The 10,657-nt window shown below is 64.1% G+C and overlaps 1 protein-coding gene across 1 annotated transcript in view; it reads left to right on the forward strand.

The window, feature by feature from the left end:
* BIN3 (bridging integrator 3) overlaps positions 1-9,933 on the forward strand; it is a 33,195-nt gene extending 23,262 nt beyond the window's left edge. Inside the window, exons 7-10 of the mRNA XM_035345119.1 lie at positions 2,106-2,247; positions 4,027-4,161; positions 9,099-9,373; positions 9,422-9,933. Coding sequence (XP_035201010.1) covers positions 2,106-2,247; positions 4,027-4,161; positions 9,099-9,245 — 424 coding nt within the window. The 3' untranslated portion in view covers positions 9,246-9,373; positions 9,422-9,933. The remainder of the gene's footprint in view (positions 1-2,105; positions 2,248-4,026; positions 4,162-9,098; positions 9,374-9,421) is intronic.
* The last annotated feature ends 724 nt before the right edge of the window (positions 9,934-10,657 follow it).

A 10,657-nucleotide genomic window follows, 5' to 3' on the forward strand; every position in this document is an offset into this window, starting at 1 on the left:
TTCGCCGCAGCCCATGGGCCGGTGAGCCTGCGCTCGCAGCCCTGCGCAGCCGGGACCCGGTGGGAGCCCCCGCAGGCTGCTGGCATCCCGATGTGACGGCGCGGGAGGTTTACCATAAAAAGCCACGTCAGGGCAGCAGCATCTGACACTCGGGGGGCCAGCTGGATGGCAGGGTGACGCCCGGCCGGCCTCCTGCTCCCTGATGACTTTTTCAGGTTGCTCCAGGCCCGTAATTCAGCTCCCAGCTGCGCCTCCCGCCACGGACACGGCTGGCGGAGCCCGCAGTGGGTGGCGCCGTGGTTCCCGGTGCCAACGGGTGGTCTCTGGAGACCGCTGTCCCCGTGGGATGGCCTCGGGAGGGTGCCCGGGGAGGTCGGGGTGCTCCGGGGGTGTTTGGGAGCAGCGGCTGGGTGGCGTTTTTGTGGCTTTGCTCGGAGCGGGGACGCCACCGGGTGAGCGCATGGCAGCGCGGGTGTCCTCAGCCACCGGGGCCGCAGCGCACGGCCGTGTTCCGCCGTCCAAGCGAGGAACAATTAAACCCCAACCCGTTAAAAGCTCGGGGACAAAAGGCTCTGGCTCTGCACACGGTGGCACCTTCGGGGTGAGCACGGAGGGATGAGGTTTGAACGGCACCGGCCTCGCCGTGCGCTGCCGCGGACGCCCAGGGCTGGAATTTGGGAGCAAAGCTCCGGGTCCTGCCTTCCCCTCACCCCCAGCTGCCTCCGCTGCCACGCTCCGAAACATTCCCCCGTCCTCGCCGTCAGATGTTCCCGTTTCCTCGATTCGTAACACGTTTTAATAATAGGAAGCTGCCCCCAGCCTGGCGCATCGTTGGCTGCCGCCAGTCCTTCTGTCTGGGGTGCGGAGCGCTTCGCCAGCCTTGCCGTGCGGGAGACGGGGGTTTGGGATCAGGGTTCCCCCCCAAAAAAGCTGGGGAACGGGGCCGGCAGCCGCAGCAGTGAATATTTCTCCTGCTCCCTTCACCTCTGGGGTGAACGGCCACGCAGGGACACTTGGGTGCCGTTCCCGTGCCTGCTTTTTGCTTTTTGAAGCAAAATATTGGGGAAAAGAAACGCATCAGCAAGCTACGCACGCACAAGGAAACGGGGAAAAAGTGGTATTTTTTTTTTTCCTCTTTGCTTTGCTCGCCCGAATTAACGGCATTGTTCTCCGGGGCAGCTTCCGTCCCCGTCCCAGATAAGGCAGCTTTCCCTGTTCTTAAACACGGCAGCTGGGAGAGAGGGGGGAAAGCCGTTAAAAATAATTAATGGTAAAACCAGAAGGGCTGGCAGGCAAGCCCAGAAGCAGGTTGGGACCTTCGGAGCGCTTTTACCAGGCTTCCCAAATCGGGCTGGATTTTTTTTCTGATGGTTGTTGAAAAACACACCCCGAAAGACGTGGATTGACCCTAACAAAAACCCCCCAAACTCCTGTACCTCGGCAAGGAGTCGTGAATCGTGGATCTGTGTGACTTCAGCCTTTCTTCCAGCCCCCTGGAGGAACCTAAGGAAAGGTTTTGGGTTGGGACCGGGCTGTGCTGACCCCCCCCCGGGTGTTTTTATTCAGCGTTTTCTCGATCCTGGCCCTGCACGGGGCTGAATTTGGGAAGGAATCGGGGCCGGCAGCGCGAGGGCAGAGCAGGGATTGCAGCTCCCGGCCGTGTTTCTCCTCCATCCCCTGCGTTTTGCCGTGCCGGGGCCGTATCCTGCGCCCTGCTGGCCCCTCTCAGTACCTCCCAGGGCTTCGTTTTGCTTCTCGTGTCCCACCGTGGTGCAGCTGTTGGCAGAAGCTGCGGGAGATCTGAAGGGCTTTGCAGTGCCACGACGGCGCGTGACGAAATGGGGATTTAGGGGCACCTGGGGCGCGACGGCGGCGCTTTTTCCCCAGCTCCCACCGGCCTGGAGGGACAGCGGCGGGGCTGCCGAGTGCCCCTGTTGGAATTGGGGGGCTTTGGGGTCACAGATTCCCCGGGGGGGGGCTTTGGGGTGATAGGTTCCCCAAGGGGCTTTGGGGTGGCACGTTTCCCTGAGGGGCTTTGGGGCGGCAGATTGGCTTCGGTGTCACGTCCCCGCTCAAAACCCCTCCCGTGCCCTTCTCCCCGGCAGGTTCAGCAGCGTGTTCCCCAGCCTGAACATGGCCGTGAAGCGCCGCGAGCAGACCCTGCAGGACTACAAGCGCCTGCAGTCCAAGGTGGAGAAGTACGAGGAGAAGGAGAGAACCGGCCCCGTCCTCGCCAAGCTGCACCAGGTACGGCCCCGAAGCCTTGGGGCAACCCTGGCCACGAGCTTCGTGGCCACCTGGGAGCCCAGGGCTGGGGTGAAGCTCTCTCGGAGCCAAGCTGAGCTTTAAGTTTTTAAAATAAAGGGAAATAATAATAAAAAAAATCCACGGGAAGAGAAAACGCTGGGACGAGCAGGCAGCGGGCGGAATTCCCCTCGCCCTCAGCGCCTGCCCGAGCAGCTGTGGGCAGAGAGGCAGAGATCAGAGCCTCCCGAGGCGTCGTGCTGGCCACCTGTTGTGAAAAAATTCGTCCTGGAAAATCGCAGTAACCGGTCGGTGGGCCGCTTTGCCAGATTCCCTTTTCTCTCCCGAATTCGAGCAGCGTCTCCATCGTTTTATTATTAAATTCTCGCCCGGGGCTCTGCTCCCGCAGAACGGTTGCGGGATCCTGGCAGGAGCCGGGTGGCTTTCTCGGGAGCCAAAAGGCCGTGGGTTTTCTGACGACGGAGTGAAGTTTTGTGTTAAGGAACAGCCCCATCGGCGCTGACAAAAGAGACCTCGGGTTTAGCCGTAAGCCGCTTAACTCTGCTTAGCCTCGGTGCCTAAAGCTGCGGCTGGAAAACTGCGAGCGCTTTTGTCCTGGCGATTAAGCAGGTTTTAGTTATTTCATTTTTTTCTTCCCCCTAATGAACTTCCCTGTGATATAATTCCCCCCCCCCCCCCCCCCAAAGACCTTAGCTCACCGCGGCGTGAGCTCAGACGCCCGCTGGAGCCGGAGCTGAGAAGCCCCAAAGCCCCAATTTGTGTCCCCGAATTTGGTGGCAAACTGGGGGGGGATCTCAGCAAGGGCTGGCCGTCAAATATCTGCCTTCCCTCCCGAGCCCGAAGCCTGGTGCTGCTCGATGCTGGCCGAGCTAAAACGCTGCTCCCCCCTGAATTAAAACGCTCCCCGTCCCAGCCCGGCTGCCTTTCTTCCCCATTCCTGCCCGACCCCAAATTTGCTCCTTTCCGGGGTTTTTGGCACCGTGGCGCCCCCCCCGCCCGTCGGAATTGCGGCAGGATTAAGCGCCAGACTTGGACGGGTTCTAATATTTCACTGCCCACCCCCTCCTGCCCTTTTCCACACCATCCCGGAGACATTTCCCTTGCTCCCCACGCTTCTGTTTAAAGAAGCCGGGTGGGCTCGCTCAGCTGAAGGTCACGGGCGAAAGTGGAGAGGGGGGAGAAGCTGGCGATGCTCTTGGGAATCACAGGGCGTGAGGATGGGGGGACACAGCCCTGGGGGGACACAGCCCAGGGGGACACAGCCCTGGGGACACAGCCCTGGGGGGACACAGCCCTGGGGACACAGACCTGGGGGGACACAGCCCTGGGGACACAGCCCTGGGGGACACAGCCCTGGGGACACAGACCTGGGGGGACACAGCCCTGGGGGGACACAGCCCTGGGGGGACACAGACCTGGGGGGACACAGCCCTGGGGGACACAGCCCTGGGGACACAGACCTGGGGGGACACAGCCCTGGGGGCTCAGCACCAGCAGGACCAGTCCCGGAGCCGCTGGGGTGTCTCCTGGGGACATTTTTTGCCCCCGTCCTCGTGCAGGGAGAGGAGCGGCCAGCTCGTGTTCTCCTCTCCAGCAGCCCCTGCGGTGTCCTGAGGTTTTCCCGATGGCCTGGGGCGGAGCTGGGGCCCAAACTTTGGGATTTTGGTCACCGGTTGTCCTCAGGTGAGGGCACATCCTCGAAGCTCTCCCCATGGCAGGGCTTTCCCCGGCGCCTGACCCCGCTCCCGTCTCGTTTCGCAGGCCCGCGAGGAGCTGCGGCCGGTGAAGGAGGACTTCGAGGCCAAAAACAAGCAGCTCCTGGAGGAGATGCCCAAGTTTTACAGCAGCCGCATCGATTACTTCAAGCCCAGCTTCGAGTCCCTGGTCCGGGCGCAGGTGAGATGAGCTCCAGAGGTCCCCCGGGGCCTGAATTGGCCCTGAGCAAACCGCTTTGTTGAGCTGAGCACCACCTAGGTGACACGTAGCCATCCTCTGGTTCCTATACTCAAATCTGCAGCGATTTTATTACTGCCAAAAGGCAGAGGGAGCGATGCTGGGACACCAGGCGGGTCGCCGTGGGGTGCTGCCCTGGCAGAAGAGCAGCTTGGCTTTCTGCTGGCACCCGTGGTGCTGTGGTGCGGGCTGCCTGCCCGACGGAAAGGATTGATTTCACCATTTCCTGCGGATCTGCCTCAAATCAGGCCCGGTCCTGGTGCCCGTGCCACGTCCTGGCCCGTGCGTAAAGCGCTCCGAGCCCTGCTTGTACGTCAACCGCCGGCGTTCGGTGGCTCGTCGGCTCCGTTGCGCTTTCGTCCTCCTGAGCTCGGATTTTGGTGGCGATGATGAAACAAAACGCTCAGGGCTCAGCCTGAGGATTTCTGGCTGGTGGCAACCAGAGCTGGCAGGGACAGAGGAGGCTGCGCAATGTGCGCACAGAGGGTTTGCAGGAGGGGTGGCCTACATAAAGCCCGGCTCCCTTTCCTCCCCATCCTCAGCTCGCTCCCCTGCTTTGCTGCTGCTCCTCCTTCACTTTCTTCCTTGAGGCTGGGGAGGAACAGCACCGGGATCTAACCTGCATCGAGCACGGGAGAGCAGCGCTGGGCTGTCCCCTTAGTGCGCGGCACCGTCTCGTCCAGGCAGGCGGGATTTGGGGCTCCAACCCCCTCTCCCCCCGCTGCAGGAGCTTGGGGAAGGTCTGACCCCTGGGCCCCTCGGCCACGCGCGCGCGCGCCGAGCACCAGGAGGCGGCGGTGACCCGGGTGCCGCGGGACGGCTGCGGGGAGGTGCGCGGCCGATGGAGCACGTGCTGGGGCTCACCTCCGACCCGAGGCCTCTCCGCAGAGCTGCCAGCGAGCTGCCTGCGGGCTGATTCACCTAGCAGATGGCGCCCGTTTCCCCCCCGCCGCCGCCTGGTTCGACGCTGGGGATGCTGTTCTAGCTGTTCCCTTAGCAATCGGGAGCGCGGGGCTCCGTGTTCCAGCCGTGGCAGCTGAAACAACCAGACTCCCTGGAGCCACGGCGAAGTTTCGCCGCCCCTTCCCCCTGCCAAGCTACGCGAACCCTCCCCGGCCGCTCGCCCCGTGGGTGGCTCGTTTGGCCGAGACCTTGAAACCCAAACGCCGCCTGCCCTATCTGGGCATCGGGGAGCTGCTGGCGCTTTCCCCGGAGAGCAGCCTTGCCCCTCCGTCCTTGCCCCAAAATGGCCCGGCCTCCTTTTTTTGCTGCCAGCTGGCTGCTGCCTCCGCTCGTCGGGGAGCCCGGCGTGGACGCCGGGGGGAGCTGGAGCAGGGTGCCCCGAGCAGGGTGCCCCGAGCAGGGCGCAGGGTGCCCCGGCACCCGACACGGGGCTGCTCCCCACCCTGCTGCTCCCACGAGCCCCGTTTATGCCCCCCCTGTGTTCCGCACACCCCGGGGGCTGCGCAGCGTTTCCCCTGCTGCAGATGGCTGAAAAAATGAAAGAAAAAAAAAAGAAAAAAAAAGAAAAGGGAAGTGGCTTGCCCAAGGTAACTTAATGAGTCAGTGGCAAGCCAGGAATAGCACCCGGGAGCCCTGACTCACTGCAGCGGCTGCTCACCTGCAGGGGCCTGGCCGGGGGGACGGTGGCAGGGGTGCTGTGGCCCTGTCCCCATCCCTGTCCCCATCCCTGAGCCCATCCCATCCCCATCCCTGTCCCAACCCTGTCCCCATCCCATCCCCATCCCTGTCCCAACCCCGTCCCCATCCTGTCCCCATCCCAGGGCTGCGCTGCCCGGTGCCGGTCCCGTGCCAGCCCATTTACCCCAAACCCCACTTCGGGGGCCTTGCTCTGCCTCCACGCCTCGCTGAGCTGTGACTTCTCGGGGCTTTTTTGTTGCTCGGTGCCACTTCTATTTTCAGCCCCTCTGCCCCCATCTCTACCAGCGATCGCTCGAGGAGCACGGCCCACGGGGCCATGGGCGCACAGCTCTCAAGGAACCGGGGCGTGCCGGGCTCCGTGGTGCTCGGAGACCTCGTCCCCGAGGCGAAGCTGCCACGTGGAGGCAGTTTTCCTGTTTTTTTTCTGCCCCTGGAAAAAAAAAGTAGGGGGCTGAAATGAGACGTGGCGAGCGGCACGGTGATGGGCTGGGAACGGGGACTGGGAACAGGGACGGGGAACGGGGACTGGGAACAGGGACTGGGATCAGGGACTGGGAACAGGGACTGGGAACAGGGATTTGGAACAGGGACTGGGAACGGGGACTGGGAACGGGGACTGGGAACAGGGACTGGGATCAGGGACTGGGATCAGGGACTGGGATCAGGGACTGCGAACAGGGACTGGGAACAGGGATTAGGAACAGGGACTGGGAACAGGGACTGGGAACAGGGATTAGGAACAGGGACTGGGATCAGGGACTGGGATCAGGGACTGGCTGCTAAGCCTCTGCCCTACAAGAAAGGGAAAAACAGCCCCGGAGCAGCGGCTGTAGGGCCTTGACCCTAAGCAGCCCCTCCGAGGCCATCGTGCCAAGCGCTTGGGTTCCCATGGCACGGCTTGGAGCCGGGTGTGTCCTGACGGCGTGCCACGAGGGAGCAGAGGCTCCAACATCCCCCCACCAAATGCTTCTGTCCACCCACGTGCCCGGGCTGAGCCGGCGGAGGCAAATATTTCCCCGGCTGGGGGCTTTGAAGTGGCCCCGTGGAGATGAAAGGGGGAGCGTCGGTGCCCCGTCGGCGGCGCGAGGAACACTTCCTCCCCTCGCCGTGCTTTGTTTTCCAGCTAGAAGGCGTGATACTGCTCCGGGTTGGTGGCGAAGCTGGGAATTAAACGGGGATTTCGAGCCTGGCTGGATGGCCACGGTGGGCTTGGGGCCCTGGCAGCAGCCCCAAAGCTTTGTTTTGCGCAGGACCTACGGTAACGCGCGCTGCCGCCCGGCCGGGGCATTGTAAATAGGATCTATAGAAAATGGGGAGAACACGGCGTCCCGAAACAGAATTAGTTCGAGACAGGTGTGCTCGGGGCCTTTGGCTCGGTCTCAAACGCGAGCTGGAGATGGGATCCGAGGGGATGTGGCCGGAGCTTAGGGCAGCCAGGGCTGGAAAAGTACTGAGCCGCTGGCAGGCAGCAGGTACGGGGCCACCGGAGGGGTGACACCGCCACGTCCCCATCTCCTGGTGATGCTCTGGGGGCTGGTGTCCCCCCCGGAGCCCACCCCCGAGACTGCCAGGACCCCGTTCGAGGAAGGCTTTGGCGGCTTTTCAGCACTGCCCACAAAGGAGGGCTCCTGGGCAGGGCGGCCGCGTCCTCGCAAGCCCTCCCCGAGCCAGCCCGGCCGGGAATTCCTCGCCTCCGAGCTGCCGCTTGGCTCTGAGTTTTCACCCCGATTTCTTTGGGGGGGGATAACGTGTCTGTGGGACCGCCGCGATCCGGTGCAGGAGGTGGCGAGCCATGCAGCCCCCCCCCAAATTCCTACTGGAAAGGGTCTGGGTCCTGCTGGGAGAGCCATTTCCCCGAGGGCACCTCCTGCAAGAAGAGCCTCGGCTGAGGAGGGTTTGGGGGGGGGGAAACAGCACCCAAAATATTTGCCCTGACTCGGAGGGCACCGAGCTTTATTTGGCCCCGTGGCATCGTGCGCGGTGCCCCCAGGTGGGTGCCACGGAGGCGCGGGGTGCCCTGGAGGTTTTGGGGGTGTGGGGAGGGCCCCTCGGAGGTTTTGGGGACACCGGGGGGGGGGGGGGCGGGGGGGGGGTGGGGCGGGTGCCCCCCCCCGGGGCGCCCTGGGCCCCCGCTGGGGGCGCGTTAGTCACCGAGTAAATGAGCCCTGCTGCTGAATCACCCGCTGGCTGCTCCCCACGGCAGCCCCCGATGGAGCCAGGGGAAAGAGGGGGGGGGGATCGAGTAATAAAAAGGGTCCGGGACGACCCCCCCCACCCCCCAAGCAGCTGCCCTGTCCCTGCCCAAAATCAGCATCACTTGGAGCGAGAGATGGGGAGATGGTCTCCATGGAGACTGCGGGTACCCGCACCGGCACCGTGCCGCGTGCCCCCGCCGCCAGCCTCGCCTGTGCCCCTCTGCGAAATGGGGCCAGGAGCGGCGGGACAAGCCCCCAGACCCCCCCCTTGGGGGGGGGATTTGGGAAGGGCGTGGGGCGGGGGGCTCGTTAGGGCTCCTGCCCTGTGCTCGGGGGAATTGGGGCTGGGGGAGCAGGGCACGGACCGGGCTGCGTTTCCCCGGGGGGGCTGCGTTTCCCCGGGGGGGGCTGCGTTTCCCCGGGGGCGAGCGGGGCGATGCGTGGCACAGCCCCAAGCCCACACCCCAATTCTCTCCCCCCACACCCCCCCCCCAGGCAGCCGAGCACCCTCCTCTTCCTCCCCCAGGGCCCAACTCCGGCTCCCTCCCTGCCACCCAAGCCCGGTGCCATCTGCCTGCGTCGACCCGCTGGCTGCGGGAAGCGCTGCTCGGTTAATTGGCGGAGCTAATTAGCACGTTATTAAGACCCCCCCCCATCCACCCACCCAGCCTCTTGGGGGGTATCAGATGCCCACCGTCCCCCTGCCCGCGTTGCAGGGACCTGTTGCGGGGCCGAAGCTCCGGTGCCACCGGCTCCGGTGCCACCAGTGGCAGGGAGGGGACATCCCAGCTGGGCGCGAGCAGCGACGGGCAGCGCGTTAGGAGAACGTGAGGAGTTTGTAATAACCCCGGGGGGTGGCATCGCCACACGGGAGGCTGCTATTTTAGAACCAGGAACCCGAAGCCGACGGGCGCTCTCGGCCACGGGAGCCTGGCAGGGTAAGGGGGGGGGGGGGGACCCCGGTAAATTTGGGGGGGGTGACCCCCAGCTCTGCTCATTTGCCCTCCCTTTTTTCTCCCCCAGGTCGTCTACTACACGGAGATGCACAAGATCTTCGGGGACCTGACGGCGCAGATCGACCAGCCCGGCCTGAGCGACGAGCAGCGGGAGCGGGAGAACGAAGCCAAGCTGAGCGAGCTGCGGGCGCTGTCCATCGTGGCCGACGACTGAGCACCGGGGAGGGCTGGGAGGGGGGGACCAGTAACGAGGCTGGGGATGGAGCCCCCAGCTCCTGAGCCCCCTCCCTGCCTTCTCCCGGGATGCAGGGGAGGATGGTGGAGGGTTTCAAAGCTCTGCTCGTGCCGTTTTCCACCCCAGCAGCTCGGCCACGGGGCCTGCTGGGGAAGGGGGGCGCAGAGCAGGGCCACCCCCCGATGCTGCGAGGCTGCAGGATGGGTGGCCACGGGCAGCCCGGTCCCGTTTCTGCCCTCCTGGCTTTTGGGAGGCCGGCTTCTCATTAAATAGGGTGGTTGTGGGGCAGCTCTCAGCCGACAGGAGGAGCACGCTGCGCCCTCCTGCTCTGACCCAGCACCCTGCAGAGCTCCCTGCTGGGTCCCCGTGCCAGGATCCAGCCCGGGGCTCCTTGCCCGTAGGGTGTTGATTTGGTGCCTTCGAAGGAGCCCGGTACCCCCAGGGGAAGGGCAGAAGCGTTCAGATTCCCGTGGGCTGCATTTTTGGGGGGGAACTGATCATTCGAGGACTGCGCCTCCTGCCCGGAGGGTGAGGGGATCCCTGCTGAACGCAACCCGTCCCCAGCACGAGCGGTGCCAAGTGCCTCGGTGGAGCCCTCACCTGATCAAACGCTGTTAAGGGGAAGAGATTACGAACGGGAGAGATTAAATCCGAGAGCTCAAAGTCACCGTGCTGGGGCTGCTGAGTTCCCTGGGGCCACGCTACACCCGGGGGATCGCTGGGCAGCCCCGCGCCAGGCTGGGAGCGCAAAACCCCAGGGCTGAAAATGGGCAAAAAACGATGAAAATGGTGAAAAACAGCAAATCCAAGGAAATGAGGCAGGGAGCAGGGGGCAGAGAGGTTCCCGGAGCAGCAGCAGAGGGATGTTTTCCACCACAGGGCTGCTTCCCGAAAGTTTTATTTTGCAGGGCAGGCACCAGGGCGCACGGTGCCGCTGCGCCGGGCTGCTGCCGCCCTCTGCTGCCACCAGGCAGCAGTGCTGGGGCCAGGAGGGGGACACCGAGATGTCACTGCCCAAAGGTCGACAATATTTATTGAGGGTTGTGTTCTTAAGAGGTACAGAGGGCCTGCACAGAGCCGGAGGGGGGGGGTGGAAAGAGAAAAGGGGGTGGAACAGCCACGGACTGCCCCTCAAAGGACTCGGAGAAGAAAGATCTCCCGTTAAACACAAGCTGCTGCCGCTTTTACAGTCTAAAAGTGGATTAAATCCTGAGTTGGGGGCTTTCTCTGTGCCCTACCGCCGGTCTTCAAGCACAAGGATGGGGAGGAGAGGCGGCATGAGGCCTCAGCTGCCCCCTGCAGCCCTCTGGACACAGCTCCCGGGGCTGTGCCCCAGGACAAGCCGGGGCTGCACGGCTCCGTCCCTAAATCCTACAGGGATGGGAGCTTCC

The sequence above is a fragment of the Oxyura jamaicensis genome, chromosome 22 (genome assembly GCF_011077185.1).
Source record: "Oxyura jamaicensis isolate SHBP4307 breed ruddy duck chromosome 22, BPBGC_Ojam_1.0, whole genome shotgun sequence".
NCBI lineage: Eukaryota > Metazoa > Chordata > Aves > Anseriformes > Anatidae > Oxyura > Oxyura jamaicensis.